Source organism: Dasypus novemcinctus, assembly GCF_030445035.2.
Source record: "Dasypus novemcinctus isolate mDasNov1 chromosome 23 unlocalized genomic scaffold, mDasNov1.1.hap2 SUPER_23_unloc_1, whole genome shotgun sequence".
Classification (NCBI taxonomy): Eukaryota; Metazoa; Chordata; class Mammalia; order Cingulata; family Dasypodidae; genus Dasypus; species Dasypus novemcinctus.
Genome location: NW_026688137.1, coordinates 718,761 through 738,996, shown reverse-complemented (window position 1 = coordinate 738,996; position 20,236 = coordinate 718,761). Strand labels below are relative to the sequence as shown.

Below are 20,236 nucleotides of genomic sequence, written 5' to 3'. Positions count from 1 at the left end.
GTCCTCGCGGGGTGAGCCTGCGCCCTCGCTGAGGCCGAGGTGCAGGAACAGGGGCGCTCCTGCAGAGCTGGCCACGCCCCTTCCTCCCACGCCCTGCTGCCCCATCCCCAACACCAGCTGGGGAAACTGAGGCCCAGAAGGGCCACAACGTGCCTGGGGGCCAAGAATCTGGCATCCGACACCCTGCATGGCCCCTGGCCTGGGAGGAGCCTGGGAGCTCGGGAAGATTCTCTCCCACCTCGGGGCTGAGCACATGCAGGGGTGCTCGGAGCGCCCCTCCAGGCCACTGCCCAGACCCTCAGGCTTGACCCCAGGTCACTCCCTCACCGAGCAGGCGCTGGGGGGGGGGGGTCGAGGCCACCGGCAGGGCGGCCCACTCCACGTACAGGAGGCGCATGGTTCCAGTTTCCATGTGGTCAGTGACTCTGAGCCCCTCCAGGCGGCTGGTGTCTTTTGCACATGGGGAAACCGAGGCCCGGGCTTGGCGAGACCACATAACAGGGGCCGACGGGGCCTGAGCCTGGCCCCCTGTCCCTTTGCTTCTCCTCCCCTCCTTGGGACGTAGAGACGGTCTCGGAGAAGCTGCCACGGGCCTCCCCTCCGGCCGGGCCACCTCGCCTCACCTCTGCATCCCTGAGCCCCAGCGGGCACTCAGTTTCCTGCCCTGTTTTTCGAAGAGGCTCCGCCGAAGCCGGGCTTTGAGAGCAGGGACCGCGGCGGGCGCCCCGTGATCGCGTCTCTCCTCTTTTTCTTGCAGAACACGCGTCTGGCAGCAGGAGGCGCCGAAGTGCACCCAGGCCGATGGGAAGGCGGCCCCCGGGCGCCGGGCTCCGGCGGGAGACGAGAGGCCGCCGGCACTGAGGGAGGACAGCCGCCCCTGTGCCCCGCGAGCGGCCATGCTGTCGGGGACGGGACGCCTGTGAGCGCGCCGGCGCCCTCCACCCTCCCCACCGTCCCTCGGGGGGCCGCCGTCCAGCCCCCCGCCGTCCAATCCCGGGGTGCGGGCCGAGCGGGGCCCTCCGGCGGGGGCAGCCCAATGGCCGGGTGCGGGTGGGGCGCGCTGTGGGTGTGGGTGGCGGCGGCGCTGCTGCAGGCGGGCGGGCCGGCGCGCGGCGACTGCTGGCTGATCGAGGGTGACAAGGGCTTCGTGTGGCTGGCCATCTGCAGCAGAACCAGCCGCCCTACGAGGCCATCCCGCAGCAGATCAACAGCACCATTGTGGACCTGCGGCTCAACGAGAACCGCATCCGCAGCGTGCAGTACGCCGCGCTCAGCCGCTTCGGCAACCTGACGTACCTCAACCTCACCAAGAACGAGATCGGCTACATCGAGGACGGCGCCTTCTCGGGCCAGTTCAACCTGCAGGTGCTGCAGCTGGGCTACAACCGGCTGCGCAACCTGACAGAGGGCGTGCTGCGCGGCCTGAGCAAGCTGGAGTACCTGTACCTGCAGGCCAACCTCATCGAGGTGGTGACGGCCAGCGCCTTCTGGGAGTGCCCCAGCATCGTCAACATCGACCTGTCGATGAAACCGCATCCAGCAGCTGCACAGCGCCACCTTCGCCGGGCTCGCCAGGCTCTCGGTGTGCGAGCTGTACAGCAACCCCTTCTACTGCTCCTGCGACCTCCTGGGCTTCCTGCGCTGGCTGGCGGCCTTCACCAACGCCACGCAGGCCTACGACCGCATGCAGTGCGAGTCGCCGCCGCTCTACGCGGGCTACTTCCTCCTGGGCCAGGGCCGCCACGGCCACCGCAGCATTCTGGGCAAGCTGCAGTCCGTCTGCACCGACGGCTCGTCGGGCGCGGCCGCCCCCCGCCCGGGCCCGGGCCGCTCCCCGCCGCCGCCGCCGCCGCCGCCACCCCCCGAGCCCAGCGACGCGCCCTGCGCCGACGAGGAGTGCTTCTCGGGCGACGGCACCCACGCCGCTGGTGGCCCTGCCCACGCTGGCCCCCCAGGCAGAGGCCCGGCCGATCATCAAGGTCAAGCAGCTGACGCAGAACTCGGCCACGCTGACGGTGCAGCTGCCCAGCCCGTTTCACCCGCATGTACACGCTGGAGCGCTTCCACGACAGCCGCGCCTTCACCGTGTCCAAGCTGACCAAGCCGCAGGAGGAGATCCGCCTGACCGACCTGCTGGCGCTCACCAACTACACCTACTGCGTGGTGTCCAGCAGCGCCGGCCTGCACCACAACCACACCTGCTCTCACCATCTGCCTGCCGCGGCCGCCCGGGCCGCCGGGCCCCGTGCCCAGGCCCGTCACGGCCACGCACTACATCATGACCGTCCTCGGCTGCCTCTTCGCATGGTGCTCGTCCTCGGCGCCGTCTACTACGGCCTGCGCAAGCGCCGCGCCGCGAGGAGAAGCACAAGAAGGCGGCCTCGGCGGCGGCCGCCAGCCTGCACAAGTCCCATCATCGAGCTCAAGTACGGGCCCGAGATGGAGGCGGCCGGCCTGGCGCCGCTGGCGCAGGGCCCGCCGCTGGGCCCCGAGGCCGTGACCGCGCGTCCCCTACCTGCCGGCCGCCGGCGAGGCGGAGGAGTACCAGCGGCGGAGGGCGGCGACACACCCAAGGCCGTCAAGGGCCACTACATGGAGGTGCGCGCGGCCGAGCAGGCGCGGGACTGCGCGCTGGGCGCCGACGGCCGGGGCTCGGCCGCCGAGATCTCCACCATCGCCAGGGAGGTGGACAAGGTCAACCAGATCATCAACAACTGCATCGACGCGCTCAAGTCCGAGCCGCGCCTCTCCCGGGCGACCAGGGCCGCGGCCGAGGCCGCTCCGGCGCCGCTGTCCGAGCCGCCGGCGGCCCAAGCACGGCTTCCTGGCGCCCGGCCCCCGGCGGCACCCCGGCGGCGGCGACGTGGCCCCCGCGCGCAGCCCGCGCGCCCTCCGTGCCGAGCAGGCGGCCGCCGAGCCCCGGTACATCGAGAAGACCTCGCCCGTGGGCGCCGCCATCCTGACCGTGACGCCCGCGGCCGCCGCGCTGCGCGCCGAGGCCGAGAAGGCACGGCAGTGCGGGGAGCACCGGCACTCATACCCCGGCCCGCACCCCGGCGCACCGCCCGCTCCCCCGCCGCCGCCCCTCGCCGGCCCGGGCGGCCGCAAGCCGTCCCTCCTGGAGCCGCTGACCCGGCGCGGCCGCGCGACCTGGCCTACTCGCCGCTGTCCCCGCAGTACCGCCACCTGGGCTACTCCTCCAGCCCCGAGCACGGCGGCAGGGTGCCCCAGAGCATCTGGGGGCGCCTCAGACTGAGCCGCCGCCGCACAGGGACGACGGGGAGTTCGTGGCCGCCGGCACGCGCTGCGCAAGAAGGTCCAGTTTGCCAAAGACGAGGACCTGCACGACATCCTGGACTACTGGAAGGGCGTGTCGCCCAGCACAAGTCCTGAGCCGCGCCCGCGCCCTGGCCCGGGATCCTCCCACCCTGTCCAGCCCAGGGGCCCCCTCCCCAGCCCTCGGGGTCCTCCCACCCCGTCCAGCCCAGGGGCCCCCCCTCCCGGGCCCTCGGGGTCCTTCCACCCCGTCCAGCCCAGGGGCCCCCCTCCCAGTCCTTAGGGTCCTCCCAGTCCTGGGGCGTCCACACCGGCCCTGGGGGTCCTCCCTGGCCCTGGGGTCCTCCCCACTGCGTCTAGCCCTTGGGGTCCTCCTGGCCCTCGGGGTCCTCCCACCCCATCCAGCCCAGGGGCCCCCCCTCCCCAGCCCTCGGGGTCCTCCCACCCCGTCCAGCCCAGGGGTCCCCCCTCCCCGGCCCTCGGGGTCCTCCCACCCCATCCAGCCCAGGGGTCCCCCTCCCCAGCCCTCGGGGTCCTCCCAGCCCATCCAGCCCAGGGGTCCCCCTCCCCAGCCCTCGGGGTCCTCCCACCCCATCCAGCCCAGGGGCCCCCCCTCCCCGGCCCTCGGGTCCTCCACCCCATCCAGCCTGGGGCGCACCCCCTCCCCAGCCTTTGGGATCCTCCCAGCCCTGGGGTCCTCCCACCCCATCCAGCCCAGGGTCCCCCCCTCCCCAGCCTCAGGATCCTCCCACGCCATCCAGCCCTCGGGGTCCTCCTGACCCTCGGGGTCCTCCCACCCCGTCCAGCCAGGGGCCCCCCTCCCCGGCCCTCGGGTCCTCCCACCCCATCCAGCCCGGGGCACCCCCCCCCAGCCTTTGGGATCCTCCCAGCCCTGGGGTCCTCCCACCCCATCCAGCCTGGGGCCCCCCCTCCCCAGCCCTCAGGGTCCTCCCCACACTGTCCAGCCTGGGGGTCTCCCCCTCCCTGGCCCTTGGGGCCCTCCCCAGCCCTCAGATCCTCCCCACGCCATCTAGCCCTCGGGGTCCTCCTGGCCCTCGGGGTCCTCCCCACCCCGTCCAGCCTGGGCCCCCCTTCCCCCAGCCCTCCTGCCCACTGGACCAAAAAGGATACAAGATCCACAGCAGCTATCTGTAACCCAGAGATTCATCCCAAACTGGCGCGCACACACGCAGGCACACGCGCACTGAGTGTGGCTCCGGGCCCCCGGGATGGCGGAGGCGGGCTGGGAGCAGGGGCGACCAGCGGGAGGTGCAGGGCGGCGGGCTGGCTCCTGGGACTGGCTCTGAGGTGCCCCGGCTGGCGTGGGTGGCGCGCACACACACACTCATGCCGTGCGCACGCGCCGTGCACACACACACACTCATGCCGTGCGCACACGCCGCGCACAACACCACACACTCATGCCGTGCGCAAACACCGTGCAAACACACACTTGCACACTCATACCGTGCGTGCTCACGTGCACACACTCATGCCGTGCACACACACACACACAAGGGACTCGGAATACTGTGGCTTGGGAACGGGGGGTGGGGGGACTTCTTTGCTGTTCTGTTCTTTTCCTCTCTCGTTCTCTATTTTCTTCCTTTTAAAAAAATAATAATAAAATTAAGTTCCTTAAAGAGCTGTGCGTCGCGGCTGAGCGGGGCCACCTCGCGCCTGGCGTGATGGCCGCGGCCCGCGGGTCTCCGAGGAGCCTCTGTCCGGCCGTCCCCCCGTCGCCACCTCCAGGGACCACCCGGGGTCCGAGCGGGTGCAGGCGGCCGCGCGGCCTCGGGGCTGCCGGGGGCCCCGTGGGGTGGCGGGGGGCGGCGCTGGGCCAGGGGCTGCGAAGGACGCCCACCCGCCCCCGCTCGCTGTACACTGTAGTCGTTCTATTGTACAGAAAAAATATTTCTATATTTGCAAAGTTTGCTGTAAAACGAGAAAGAAAAAAAGACTATGTCTACTTAAAAAAATTCTGCAAAGATAAAAACCCAAATACTGGTCGCGTCTGGTTTTTCGTGCGTTTAGGGGCCGCGCCGGGCCCCCTGCTTTTCAGTGGGGGGCTGTATTGGGGGGGCCCGGGGGGGCCAGCACAGGGGCCCAGGGCTGCTGGGCGGGGCCGTCCCGGGCGTGACGTGGCGCGGGCTGGGGGTGCCCGGGGTGCACGGAGCTGAGGTGCCTGGCGTGGGTCTGACTGCGCGTGGGTCTGACTGTGTGCGGCTGCTCGGGGTGGGATGGGGTGAGGGGCCGGGGCGGGGGTTGGCGCTCATGCTGCTTGTGCATGGTGCGCTGGAGGCTTGGGGTGTGGCCCCCCTGTGGCGGCGGCAGCCCCTCCAGGAAGAGCGCCCCGCCGTCCCGCCCGAAGGCCCTGGAGTCCCCGGCGCCCGCGCCAGCCCCCAGCCGGGCTGCGGCCCCTCCACGGGCCATCTCGGCCGGCCCCTGCCTTAGGGGGCCGACTCTGGGGTGGCCCCAGTGCGCTGAGTCCTCCGAGGAGCTGTGCAGGCTTCCTCACATTTTCCAGAGACGTCCAGAACCTGAGCCCGGCCCAGAGAAGGCCCCTGCCTGCTGACCTGGGCGGTCCGGCTGCTCGCGGGCGCGCTCTCCGCCGCCTGGGAGCGGCCCTGCTGGCGCCACCTGCCGCGGGGTGGGCGCTGCCCTCCTGCACCCGGGGCCGGCCCGCCCTGTGCCCCTCCCTCAGGCTGGCTGTCCGCCGGCCCTCCGGCCTGGTGTTGGGGCGCCGGGACCCCGTCTTCCAGGGTCAGCCGCCCGCCTTCCCCTAACTGGCAGGGCGCCTCGCCTCTCCTAAGGGCCCCGGCTAGTGACCCCCAGGCCCACCCGTCCACCAGCCGAGCTTCTGGCAAAGACCCCGGAAGGCGGGAAGCCGGGGCGGGAGTGGGGAGCGGGGGCGCGGGACCAGGTGGGCCCGGCAGGGGGGCGGGGGCGGGGGGCTGGCAGCGTCTGCTCACGTCCGCTCTGCAGTGGGACGCTCGCCCCTTTCCTCGGTAGCCGCTCCCAGCTAGGCTCCTTCCTTCAACTTTCCAAGGACCCCATGGCTGGCTGGCCCTGTCCTGCCACCCATGCTCAGGTGGCCTGCCAGGTGGCCCCACCAGGTGACCCCGCCAGGTGGCCTGTCAGGTGGCCCACCAGGTGACCCCGCCAGGTGGACCATCAGGCGGCTCAGCGGCTCCTGCACCCCGGGGTCCCTGCTCTCCCAGGGCATCTGCTCTGCGCCCCCCGCTCAGCCGCCATCCCTGGTGGGGTCACCCGAGGATGGTTCACAGGGAGCCCGAGGGGCGTGGGAAGGGGCGTGGAAGGGGCGGAGGCAGAGGGGCTGCTGTGCCGCAGGCCACGCTGTGACATGGCGCCGGGCAGGGGGGCAGCTCCGGCCGTCGCTCCCCTTCGCCGAGGAGGTGGGGTCCGCCGTGGAGGGAGGCGGGCAGGACCGGCCGGCCCGGGCCCGATGGACGCCAGTGACGGCCGGGGACGGCTGCCGGCTCGCAAGCCCCCGAGGGGACAGCCAGGGCCCGGATGGGGAGCGGAAGAGGTGGAGGCCGGAGCCGGGGTCCCTGCAGCCCAGCGCGCCCGGCCCGAGCCCCCCTCCCGGACGCCCAGGGCCGGGTCAAGGTGGCTCTGACAACGGAGCGCCTGCTGTGTACCCGACACCTGTGCGTCCCACTGCCCGATGGGGAGGCGGTCCCAGTGGATCAGGCAGGGACAGGCCGCAGGCACCTACTGAGCACCTACTGCACGCGGGCCCTGCACTGAGCACTCCATGGGACCAGCGCAGGGAGCACCCCAGCCCTGCCCTCGAGGGGCTCCCAGGCCAGGCAGGACGTGCTGGGCGGGGCCCCGTCCCAGGACGGTGGGTAGAGGCACTGCAGGGGAGAGCCCAGAAGGCTTCCTGGAGGAGGCGGCATATGGTCAACCTCAGGGGAGACCGGGATGGACAGACAGGGGTGGAGGCTCCAGGTGGAGAGGTGTCGGCGGCCCCATGGCCACTGGCGCCTGCCCACCACGGGATCAGCAGGGCGAGGGCGGCCCTTGTCCGCCCGTGAGGCCTGGCTCTGCCGCTGGCCGCCGTGGCCACAGGTCCCCAGCCCCTCCGAGGCTCGGTGTCCTCACTCGCCCCTCCCCCACGGCCCTGGGGACCTGGAGGATCAAGTGGCACCTGTGGCAGGGGTGGTGGCAGTCCTGTGGCCATGGGAATGCTCGTCACGGACGCCCACGTGACAGGAGGGCGGCGCCGCCCGCGGGCGCACCTGCCACGGCGAGCCACATGGCCGAGTCGGCGCCAAGGCGGGCGGGGCTGCCCTGCCCACGGGCGTCGAGCACAGGGCATGGATTCAGGGAGGGCGAAGAATCGGCCATCAGTGCAGGGGTCCAGGGCCCAGCCGGGCCCCCTGCTCTTCCTCGGATGGTGGTGAGGAGGGCAGGAATTCCCAGATGGACGGCCCTGAGGTTTCTCTCCCTCGTCCACTTCTGGAGCACCTACTGTGTGCCAGACAGGCCGGAGACACAGTGGAACCCCGGCCCCGACAGGAAAAAGGTGACACCCCAAAGCAGGGCCACTAGGGCGGGTTTGTGGGTGGGCCCGGGGGCAGCAGCCAGGCTGGAGGCGCCTCAGGCAGGAGCTGGCAGGGGAGACGCCACAGGGGCCTCCTCGGGAGGCACAGCCCCTCCCACCCCGTGCAGAAGCTTCCAGAAGCCCAAAGGCAGTGAGCCCAGGGTGAGCCCCGTCCTGGCTCCTCCAGAGTGCGCGCAGGCCAGAAGGTGGGCAAGGCCCGGAGCAGCCTGGGGGGCGCCCGGCCGGGGCTTCGGGGGGGGCGGCCACGGCACAGGGGGCATTGCGGGAGTGGGGGGCTTTCCTGGGAGGGGGACCTGGAAGGACAGCAGGGGCTGGTGGAGGAGTCAGGGGGGGGCTCCCCAGAGCCCAGCAGAAGCCAAGAAAGAGCAGGTGGCCTCCCCCTGGCACCCCATAGGGTGCAGGCAGACCCCCACACCACGCCCCCCAGAGGGGTGCAGGCAGACCCCCCCACCCCCACAACCCCCAGAGGGGTGCAGGCAGACCCCCCCACCCACAACCCCCAGAGGGGTGCAGGCAGACCCCCCACACATCCCAGAGGGGTGCAGGTAGACCCCCCCATGCCCCCCAGAGGGGTGCAGGCAGACCCCCACCCCACGACCCCCAGAGGGGTGCAGGCAGACCCCCCCCCGCCCCCCAGAGGGGTGCAGGCAGACCCCCCCACCCACGAGGGTGCAGGTGCAGCTGGATGCCAGAAGCTGGGGCGCGGTGGGGCCGGGGTCCCGTGCCGGGCTGCGCCGGGCTGCTTACTAGTGTGAAGAAATTAAATTTAGGCTGCGGGCACAGGGGAGCCAGTGACAGTGTTTTATGGAATCGTAACTTTTATTGATTTCTCCCCTTGTTTCAAAAGTAATCCTTTTATTACATAAACTTTAGAAAACAGTTAAACATAAAGGGGAGAACAGAAATCCATCAGTCTCACCACCCCGAGATGACCACGCTTAACCCCTTGGTGTCTGGCCTTCCAGTCCTCTCCGTGAAGGCAGCAGGCCTGGAATTTCCCGCAAGGCCACACGTCAAGCTCCTCATTCCGCAGCCCCCGGGCCGCCACGGAGCCACCGGGCCGGAGCGCGCCGAGGGGGCGGAGAGGCCGCGCTGGCCAGGGCCGCGTTCTCGTCCACGCGCACGTGCTTCTGGCCGATTTCCTCCCTGGCGGCGGCGTGCCCGAAGGGCCCGGCCTCGCGGCTGTGGGCTGCAGACAGGGGCGCCCGTGGCTTCCTCCCGCGGCCCACTCCGTGGCGCTCACACTCATCTGCTAAGGAGGGGCCCTTTTGGGAGTGGCATTGCCTGGCGCTCACCACGTGGCCCAGTCAAGGGAGAGACACCCGCCACCTTGCGCGGTCCAGCAGGTAGAAGCAAGTTGCCAGTCCCGAGCGGGGGGTGTACAAAATCATGGCTTACGGGGACTCCCCGCTTTGTTGAGTCGGCTGCTCAAGCAAATTTTAAGAAATGGTTCAGCTTAAACGATGGAATTTACTTTATTTTTTTATTTTTTATTAAATTGTCTTTTTTTTTTTTTTTTAAAGATACATAGATCACAAAAAAATGTTACATTAAAAAATATAAGGGAAGTGGATTTGGTTCAACAGATAGAGCGTCTGCCTACCACATGGGAGGTCCAAGGTTCAAACCCAGGGCCTCCTGACCCGTGTGATGAGCTGGCCCATGCGCAGCGCTGATGTACGCAAGGAGTGCCGCGCCACGCAGGGGGGAGCCCCATGCACAAGGAGTGCGCCCAGTAAGGAGAGCCGCCCAGCACACACACACAAAAGTGCAGCCTGCCCAGGGTGGCGCCGCACACACAGAGAGCTGACACAGCAAGATGACGTAACAAAAAGAGACACAGATCCCCATGCCGCTGACACAAGCAGACACAGAAGAATACACAGCGAATGGACACAGAGAGCAGACAACTGGGGGGGGAGGAGGGGGAAGGGGAGAGAAACAAATAAAAAATACATCATATATATACATAAAAGAGGTTCCCACATACCCCACCCCCACCCCACTCCTCCCACATCATCAACCTCTTTCATCATTGTGGCACATTCATTGCATTTGATGAGTACATTTTGGAGCACTGCTGCACAGCATGGATTATAGTTTACATTGTAGTTTACACTCTCCCCCAGTCCATTCGGTGGGGTATGGCAGGATATATAACGTCCAGCATCTGTCCCTGCAATATCATTTAGGACAACTCCAAGTCCCAAAAATGTCCCCACATCTCATCTCTTCTTCCTTCTCCCTGCCCTCAGCAACTACCATGCCACTTTCTCCAGATCAATGCTACAGTTTCTTGCATTACTAGTCGCAATAGTCCTATAGTAGAATACTAGTAAGTTTACTCTAATCCATATTTTATTCCTCCATCCTGTGGCCCCTGGGTTGGTGATGCCCACTCCACCTCTAAACCAAGAGGGGGCTTAGATCCCGCGTGGCTGCTGTATGCACTTCTCCTGCTTAGAGTTCAGGCACTCTTGATTCCCTGGTGTGGTGGTGGACGGTCTTCACCATCCTGTTAGCCGACCTGCGCAAGTCCAACAAACTGGAGAGTAGGATTTGCAACTCTGCTGAGGCTCAGGGTCCAGCTGGCACATGGCCAGTCCAGAGATTGAAGTCTCCTGGATATACACCAACCTCAGTGCCAACCACAGGTTCAGTAAAAGTGACAGAAGAGGCTTGTGTAGAAAGTTCACATCTGAATATAACTCCATCACACTCAGAAAGACAAATTTCTAAGTAAGGCCCACTGAGAAGGCACTGAACTCCAGAGCCAACTGCCATGACCGCAGAACCTGTGTGTCTCCAGAGCCCTCAGGAGCACCACTACCTGGGGTTGTATCTATTTTGGCTGTCTCTGGGGTCCTGCTGAGGCGTGCGTAAGCACGACCCCTCTGATGACCTCCTGCCTCTTTTTCAAAGATTAGCCGTATAAACTCATTTGACTTTACCATTTCTCCCTTTTATTCAAGGTCTTTTTCTAGTTGCATCACTAGTTAGTGATTGGTAGTAATCCCCCTGGCGCCAGTGAGGCTCATCCCTGGGAGTTGTGTCCCATGCTGGGGGGAAGGTAGTGCATTTACATGCTGAGTTCGCTTAGAGAGTGGCCACCTTTGAGCAACAGGGAGGCTCTCAGGAGGTAACTCTTAGGCACCCTGCAGCTCTAGGTCTAGTTGAAATTGCAGGCACACAGGCTCATAAGCATAGTCATCAGTATCAAGAGCTCATCACTGGAGCATTCTCCTTCACCGGTCTTTGCCCTTGCACGTGGGGGATTGTTGCTGTTCCACTGGGGAATGTGACAGAGCTCCCCTGGCTAGGAACTCAGCACTCCCTCAGTTGTCGTTTGTAACTGTAACCACTATGAAAACACCCAACATATATCCAAACACTTTTATATACCCTATATACATGCCCTGGAGAACTCCCCCATCAATAACGCCCCACACCAGCACTCCTCCCCTGCCATAGCTGAACCCCTCTGTGGTCCAAAGGAGACTAATATCCTGCACCTGTAAAGAACTCCTATATCTCAAAAATAAAAAGACAAACAGCCCATTTTAAAAATGGGCAAGAGATTTGAACAGATGCTTCTCCAAAGGAGAAACACAAATTGCTTACAGTTTTGAGGCCAGGAAAATGTACAAATTGAGGCATCATCCCGTGATGCTTTCTCCCCAAAGACCGTGGCGTCTGGGGTGCTGTCGGCCATCCTCGGTGCCTCTGCCACACGGCAAGACACGTGGCTGCATCTGCCGCTCTCGCCCTTCTCTTCCTGGTTCCGTTTCAGCTTCTGGCTTCCGTGGCTCGCTGTCCTGTGGGTCTGAATTTCCTTCTCTTATAAAGGCCTCCAGGAGAGGATTAAGGCCGCTCTGACTGGGCCGGGCTGTGCCTTACCTGCAGCAGCCTCACGACAGGTCCTCCCTGCAGCGGGCTCACACCACAGGGACGAGCTGTGAGGACGTGTGTCTATGGGGCACACACAGCTGCAAACCACCACACCCTCTAATCCTAATCTGATGAAAGTTTTACAATTTTAATCATGAACACACGTTGAATTTTGTCAAATCCTTTTCTGGCATCATTGATATGGTCATGTGATTTTTTCTTTTGCTTATTACCATGGTACGTGGCATTGACTGACTTTCAAAGACTGAACCAAACTTGGAAGACACGCTGAATGAGGGGCAAGGCTAACAGAAGGGATGTTTGTCTAGCGCTCTCTTTGTTTTTGGTATCAAGGTAATATCAACTTCACAAAATAAATTAGGAAGGGTTCCCTCCTCTTCTTTTTTCTGGAAATAGAATCTGTGTTCATTCTTTTAAAATTCACTGGTAGAATTCTCTAGTGAAGCCATTTGGATCTGAAGATTTCTTTATTGGGGACTTTTTAAATTATGAATTCAATTTCCTTAGTAGTTAAAGGGCTGCTCAAATGCCCTATTTCATATTGGATGAGTTGTGATAGCTTGAGTTTTATCCTGAAGGATATTTTGCTGGATATTTCTTTCCACACTTGAAAATGCTTCTTTCTGGTGTACATGATTTCTAAATCCGTTCCCTGTAGGTAGCGTGTTATTTCTCTCTAGCTGCTTTTAAGATTTTTTTCTTTGTCTTTCATTTTCAGAAGTTTGATATTGATGTGTCTTGGTATGTGTGGCAGTTTGGTATTGTTTATGAATTCCAAAAATAGATCCTGGACTGTGTTTGTAAACTGGTCTGTTCCTCTGGGCGCATTAGATTGCACTGGACTCAGAGGTTTCACTTGTACTTTATTGAACCAAGGCTTTTTAAATTAGGGCTTTTATTTGACCATGTCATTAGGGCAACTCGGTTGGAGCCCTTGCCTGCAGCTGTGGGCTGTATAAACAGATGCTCAATCAAAGACAGGGGAGTAAATACACGGAGAAGGAGAGCACAGGAGCAGACACGCAGGACGAGAGAGTGCTCCGCAGACACAGCCCTGGAAGAGCCGAGGCCCACGGTCCACAGCTGACCTTGTGGAGAGACGAGAGCAGCCGAGCCCAGAAGGAGAGAGCCCCGGGGAGAGAGACAAGCCTTGTGGCAGCCTACAGCTGAGATTGGGAGGAGCTGGGACCACGGAGCCTAAAGAGAAAGGAGGAAGGCTGGGCCCTCGCAGATGTCACCCGCCATCTTGCATCAACACGTGGCACAGACCGTGGGTGAGGAAGTACCTCTTACGGTGCTCGAGTTGGACCCTTTAGGGCCTGGCAACTGTCAGCTTCTACCCCACATAAATACCCTTTATAAAAGCCAACAGATTTCTGGTACTTTGCATCAGCACCTCTTTGGCTGACTAATACAGCATGGATTTTTTTTTTTTTTCTGTTTGGGGTTCCTGCTGTTTCTTGAATATGTAGGTTTATGCCTTTTGCCAAATGTGGGAAATTTTTACCATTTAAATATTTTTTTTAACCCCACACTCTCTCTCCTCTCCTTCTGGGTTTCTGATGATACAAATGTTAGATCTTTTGTTATTGTCTCACAGATTCCTAAGGCTTTATTCATTTACTGGTAGTCTATTTTCTCTCTGTTGTTCAAGTGAGTAATTTCTATCGATCTGCCTTGAAATTTACTGATTCTTCCAAGTCCACTTGTCCAGTGAGGTTTTTATTTCAATTACTGCATTTTTAAGTTCTATGATTTCTATTTTACTCTTTTTTATATCATCTATTTCTTAATTGAGATTTTCTTTTTGTTTGTTTCAAGAGAATTCGTCATTGCTGAAGCATTCTTTGCTGCTCTGGAAAGCTTTCAGGTAATTCCATCATCTGAGTCGCCCTCGGGCTGGGGCCTGCTGGTTGCTTTTTCTCGGTCAGGCTGTGATTATTTCGGTTGTTGGCACGATGAGCCATTTTTTTGTTGTATCCTGGACATTTAGGGTATGGTGTGGTAAGACCTGTTTCCCCGCTCCTGGCTCCCTCATCTGTCCATTGTCTGATATGTGGTAAGACGTTCCATCCTATTTAGACTTTTTTTTTGCAGGTACCCGTTCTGTTTAGTGGCTCTGCTTTTGGTTGTGATTCCAAAGGCAGTTGAGTTTCCAGAACCTGTGCAGGGCTGAGCTCTGCTTCTCTTTTGTGCGATCTGGAAACGGGGCGTTTTCCCTCGGCCTCGTGCTGTGCTGGCCCGGGGCTCAACGGCTCAGCCCGGGGCTTCCCGGGGGGGCTCTGTGTCTCTGAATTCACCCCCTGCTCTCTGAGCGGGAAGGGGGGTGCTCCACCAGCCCCGGCCAGGAGGGGCGGTGGTCCTCAGCACCCCCAGCCCCGCTGACCTGGCCGCGGCAGGGGAGGGGAACGCTGGCTCCCCCAGCTCGCCGCCCCCACGGGCGCGTGTTCGGCTGACAGCGTCTGCGGGGCCGTGGTACTTGGCTAGAGCGGGGTACGTATTTTCAAAAAAGGTTTGTGTTTCCTCGACTGGTCCTTTGGCAGAGAGATCGGACTTTCGAGGGGCTTCTCTGGCCGTGCGCGTCGGCCTGGGCGTGTCCCCTCCAGGGTAGGTGGACGATGACAAGGGACCCCAGGGCGCTCACCACCGCGGTGTTCCCCGGGTTAGCCTCCTGCCTTCCGCCTTCCAGAACCTTCCGACGTGGCCTGTGTTACATCCTGGTTCTCAGCCTAAAAGGCAGAACTGAGGAGACAGGGGTCCGCTCCACCTTGTCCAGAACTGGAAGGCCCAGGGATTTTTATAGCGTTCTCTTCTAATTTCCTATGAAATCTTCCACTCTTGCTATTATATTTTTTATATTCTGAGAGTTCTGTTGTACTTGCTTTATGGATCCAGAGAGCGTGATGTTCAGAAAAACTTTAATGACCGATAGCCGGGGCATCGGCCAATCAAAACCTTTACAGCCCACTCAGGGCCCACGTTGGCTAAACAACCGGTCCCAGGGCCGGCCCGCGGCTCTCCAGAGAGCACCCGCGTCGTCGGAAACGAGCCCTTTTCCTTGTTTCTCTTAGTTGTTGTTGCTGTTGGGTTTGATAAGTCCCTTGGATGACGGGGGGTTGTGGCTAAGGGGGGGCCCCCCCGAGGGCCTCAGCAGGACCCCAGCTGGAGGCCCGCTTTGGCTTAAACAAATGCACAGTTGCAGAAGATATCGCTCTTTTTCTTTTGTAGATTCTATTTTTGATTTGCTAAAAACCTAGCCCGTGCCCAGTAGAGAACAACAGCCTCTTTCCTTCCAGGGTCCATGTAATGTCTGTTTTATCTTCCGTACCACACACATCTGGAGCTTACTTTGGCCCGGCCTGAGAAGTAGGGCCCTTCCGAAAGTCTCCGCACGTCACCGTGGAATGATCCAGCCTGTGCCCGACGTGAGGGGCTGCCCTGACTCGGTTCTCAGCCTGCGCGGCTCTCTCTGGAGCCGCCCTCCGTCGCTCTGTCCTGCCCGTGTAGCTGGTGCAGCTAGAGATGCATTTTAATAGCTGCTGGGCAAGCCCCCTGCACTCTTCTTTCATATCCTCCATTTTTCTTGGCTGTTCTCACATATATTTTTCCAGACAAACATTGGAATCATCGTATCATGTTCCAGAAGTCTTGCTGGGCTTTTGTACAAATTGCTTTGAATTTATAGACTAACTTGGAGGAAAATTACATCTTTAGCTCTTGACTCCAGTGCAGCCGCGCTGTAACTCTCTCTTTTATTTGGGCCTGACGGGGAAGACGTTTCTTCTGTTTTCTGTCCGTGTGTGTGGCATCAGCCCGCTGCATTTCCCACCCACCTTTTTGTGGTAAGAGAACCTCTCTTTCCTGGGAGAAATTCTCAGCAGTCCACCCCCCCCAAGCGGAGTTCACCAGTCAAAGAACCGCATTCCCGGCCGCAGGGGCGGTCCCCCCAAGTCAGCGCCGAGGCCCCCGTGCTGGGAGAGAAAGGGCTTCTCTCTGGGCTCAGCAGCTCTGAGGCGCCGAGCCGGGAGCACCCGCCTGTGAGAGGGAGCGAGCGAGGACGAGCGAGGCCACGGGCTGCCGGCCGGAGCCCCCCGCGCCCCCTCGCCAGCGCCCAGGGTTGGGGGTGCGTCTGCCCTGCGGGCTGGCACCAGCTGCCGTCAGCCCCGGGGGAGCTGCCACCGCCCCGCTTTGCAGACAAGGAAACTGAGGCACAGGGAGCGGAGTAGCTTGTCCCAGTCTTCCAGCTGGTCGGGGGTGGGGCCCGGCTTCCCCCCTAAATTTGGAAGGTGGTCTGGGAGGGGAGGGGCAGGCCTCGGCGCGCGGGGCGGCGGGGGCGGCCGGGGAGACGGAGGTCCCTGTTTGGTGTGGCGAGAGGGTTAACCGTCCCTTGCTGCCGGTGGGACTCGTGGCTCGGCCACAGAGCCTGGAACCTGGGGCGGGAAAGGTCCCGTGGGAGTCCGTGGCTTCTCCTGTGGCCCTCCAGAAGGCCCCGCGAGAAAGCCCCGACTCACCGCAGCGGGGACGCCGGGGGCCCGGGCGGCCGAACGCGGGCACAGGGGGGGGTCCGTGCCCGGGGGCGGCCAGGCGGGGGCCGGGACAGGGAGGTGCATGGGGCCCTCGGGAGTCCACGCCCTCCTGCCCCCGGCACCCCCGCGTCTTGGAGGAGGAGGCTTCCACGGAAGAGCCCCCGCGCGGAGACTGCCCTGCGCCCCGCGCCCCGCTGGCACTGCCCCGCACACAACCTGCCCCACGCCCCGCTGGCACTGCCCCGCGCCCCGCGCCCCGCTGGCACTGCCCCGCACACAGCCTGCCCCGCGCCCCGCTGGCACTGCCCCGCGCCCCGCGCCCCGCGCCCCGCTGGCACTGCCCCGCGCCCCACGCCCCGCTGGCACTGCCCCGCACACAGCCTGCCCCGCGCCCCGCTGGCACTGCCCCGCGCCCCGCGCCCCGCGCCCCGCTGGCACTGCCCCGCGCCCCACGCCCCGCGCCCTGCTGGCACTGCCCCGCGCCCCGCGCCCCGCTGGCACTGCCCCGCGCGGAGCCGGGAGGCTGAGCCGCCGAGGCCGGGAGGCGCTGAGGCCGGGCTGGCGAGCGGGCACTGAGGACCCCAGCGGGCACCGCCGGAAGCCATGGAGCAGCGGCCAGTGGGGGAGGACCCGGCCTGGGGCGCTGGGCACGCGCCACCCCACCGCGTCCACGCCACGGGGGAGCCTGCTGCGTGGGCGTTCTGAGGGTGAACGGACTCCTGGGCGCCCCCTCCTCCCGCTGTTCTGGGTGAAACTCTGCCCAGGTGTATCAGCTCCTCACGAGGGAATTTTATAAAACCACTTTGCCTTCATGAGGTACCATTTAGGCAACTTCTTAATTTTCTCGACTGATTTCTTTCATTTTAAAACAAAAATCCACAATTAAAAAAGAACAAACATCAATTTTAAAACGACTGTTGTTGAGTCCTCAGTGCTCGTTATTCTAATGCTGACCTGTTTTCCGGTGCATGCACGTGCACCCATGAATTTGCCTATTCAAAAAATATAAAAATTAAAAACCACTAGTCAAATTCAGTAAACTATTTCAGATATGAACTAAAGTTTACACTTAATAAAATGAAACATCACACTTGCAGTTCATACTGTGTCATTGTTTTAAGTTTTTTTCAAATTTTTATTAATTTTTTATTTATTCCCCTCTCTTCCCCCCTCCCCTGTTGTCTGCTCTCTGTGTCCATTCGTTGTTTGTTCTTCTTTGTCCACTTGCATTCTTGTCAATAGCATCAGGAATCTGTATCTCGTTTTGTGGCGTCATCTTGCTGCGTCAGCTCTCCGTGTGTGTGGCACCACTCCTGGGCAGGCTGCACCTTCTTTTGTGTGGGGTGGCTCTCCTTGAAGGGCGCTCTCCTTGAAGGGAGCACTCCTTGCACGTGGGGCTCCCCTACACGGGGGACACCCCTACATGGCACGGCACTCCTTGCATGCATCAGCACTGTGCGTGGGCCACACAGGTCAAGGAGGCCCAGGGTTTGAACCGTGGATCTCCCATGTGGTAGGCGGACGCCCCAACCACTGGGCCAAGTCCACTTCCCTGTTTTAAATTTAAAACACATATACAATGTCCACATGGTCACTGAGAGTGGAGGCTTGGAGTCACTCAAGCTGTCTCTTCCTCTTCTAGCCACTACGGCAAAAGCCTCTGACCCCAAATGTGTCCAGATCTAATTCCCAGAATCGGTGATTATGTCACCGACACGGCATAGAGGCCTTTGCAGGCTGAAGTTAAGGCCCTTGATGTGGGAAGATTGTCCTGGATTTTCCCCATGGGCCCAAGTCAATGACACGAATCCTTAGACGCTGTGGTCAGAGAAGGATATCTCATGAAGCAGGGCCAGAGAGATGGCCACGAGGGCTTGACCTGCTGCCACGCGCTTTGAAGATGCAGGAAGGACGCCGCGGCGTGAGCGGCCGCTGGAAGCTGGAAAAGGTGAGGAAACGGAGCCTTCCCTATACAAAGATCAGTTTGGGGAAATTTTATATCTTAACAACATTGGGTTTTCCAATCCATGAACATGGTATAATTCCTTTTAGCTCTTTGGTTTCTTTCATGAGTATTTTGTAGTTTTCCGCATACAGATCCTTCACATATTTTGTTAGATTTCTGCCTAAATATGTCAGTCTTTTGGTGCTACTGTGAATGGTTTTTAAAAATGTCTATTCCCTGTTGTTTGTTGCTGGTCTGTAGATGTTTGATTGATGTTTTTTATATTGACCTTGTTTCCTGTGAATGCGATATCTTATTATTTGTAGAAGCTTTTTGTCAAGTCCATGGGATTTTTTATGAAGACCATCGTGTCTCCTGCAAATGCAGTTTTCCCCACTTTCTGCATGCTTGTATTTCTTTTTTTCTTGTCTTAGTGCACTAGCTAGGATGCTGAATAAAATAGAGATAGTAAGCGTCCTCACCTTCTTCCGGATTTTAAGGGAAAACGTTCGGTTTCTCACCTCTGAACATGGTATTATCTGTAGACTCTATACATGCTCTTTTTCAAGGAGAGGAAGTTCCCTTCTATTCCTTTCTTGCTGAGAGTTTTGCTTTTGTTTTAGATCAAGAGTGGATGTTGAGTTTGAGCAAAAGCTTTTTCCTGCATCTATTGATATGGCCACATGGCCTTTCTTCTTTGATCTGTTCATATGATTAATTACATTGATTTTCAAATGTTGAAATAGGCATCTATCTCCAATATGAATCCAACTTAATCATACGCATTTTCCTTTCTAGATATTGGTGGATTTGATTTTCTAATATTTTGTTGAGGATTTTTGCATCTGTGTTCATGAGTTACTGGTCTGTAGTTTTTTGGTAATGTTTTTTCCTGACTTTGCTATAGGATCATGCTGGCCTCATAAACTAAGATGGGAAAGTATTCTCTCTTCTCCTATTTTCTGGAAGAGATCCTATATAATTTGTATTATTATGTCTTCCTTAACTATTTGGTAGAATTTTCCGGTAAAGATACCCAGGTCTAGGGTTTTCTATATTGGAAGATTTTTTTGAACTACAAGTTCTATTTATTTAATAGATAAAGGACTATGCAGAATATCCAGTTCTTCTTGTTTTGGTATTTTAGGTCTTTCAAGGAGTTGATCCATTTACTCTAAGTTGTCTAATTCATGGGCAGAGAATTGCTCATTACTATGTACAATTTTATATCCTTTATTAACATTTTGATGTCTGTGGGGCCTATAGTGACATTTCCTCTTTTTTTTTTTTCTTTCAGGAGGTACCAGTGATTGAACCCAAGACCTCATACATGGGAACCACTTGAGCTACACCTGCTCCCTGACATTTCCTCTTTTATTCCTGCCGTTGGTAATTTGTGTTTTCTCTTTTCTTTCTTGGTCAGTCTGACCTAGAGATTTCAAAATTTTATGCAAGTTTTCCAGAGAACCAGCTGTTGTTTTCAAGTGATATTAACTATTCTTTTTCTGTTTTCAATTCCAATGATTTTTACTCTAGTCTTTATAATTTCCTTTGGTTTCCTAGGGTTTCATTTGCACTGTTCTTTCTCATTTCTTAAGGTGGAAGCTTACATTACTGATATAAGATCTTTCTTCTTTTTTAAATATCAGTATTAATGCTAGAACTTTCACTCTAGACACTGCTCTAGCTGCACCTCACAAATTTTTATATGTTGTGTTTTTATTTTTACTCAGTTCAAAATATTTCCTAATTTTCTTTGAGACTTTGTCTTTGATCTGTGAGTTTTTTAAAGAAATGTGCTGTTTAATTTACAAATGTTTGGGGACTTTCCAAATATTTTTCTGTTTGGGAATTCTAGTTCAATGCTGTTATGGTAAGAGAACATATCGTATATGATTTCAATTCTTTTAAACATTATTAAAGCATTAATAAAACATTTTATGGACAAGAATATGTCTCCCTTGGCAGATGTACCGTGAGTTCTTAAAG

General features: G+C 59.3%; 1 protein-coding gene across 1 annotated transcript; it reads left to right on the top strand.

The window, feature by feature from the left end:
- Positions 1–1,036: 1,036 nt before the first annotated feature.
- Positions 1,037–3,562, top strand: ELFN1 (extracellular leucine rich repeat and fibronectin type III domain containing 1). Its single transcript, XM_058292475.1, is given in 15 exon segments — positions 1,037–1,163; positions 1,166–1,527; positions 1,529–1,918; positions 1,920–2,039; positions 2,041–2,202; positions 2,204–2,300; positions 2,303–2,347; positions 2,350–2,411; positions 2,413–2,502; positions 2,504–2,546; positions 2,549–2,811; positions 2,813–3,134; positions 3,137–3,262; positions 3,265–3,294; positions 3,297–3,562. Coding segments are annotated over 15 exon segments (2,502 nt in total). The 3' UTR covers positions 3,560–3,562.
- Positions 3,563–20,236: the final 16,674 nt, after the last annotated feature.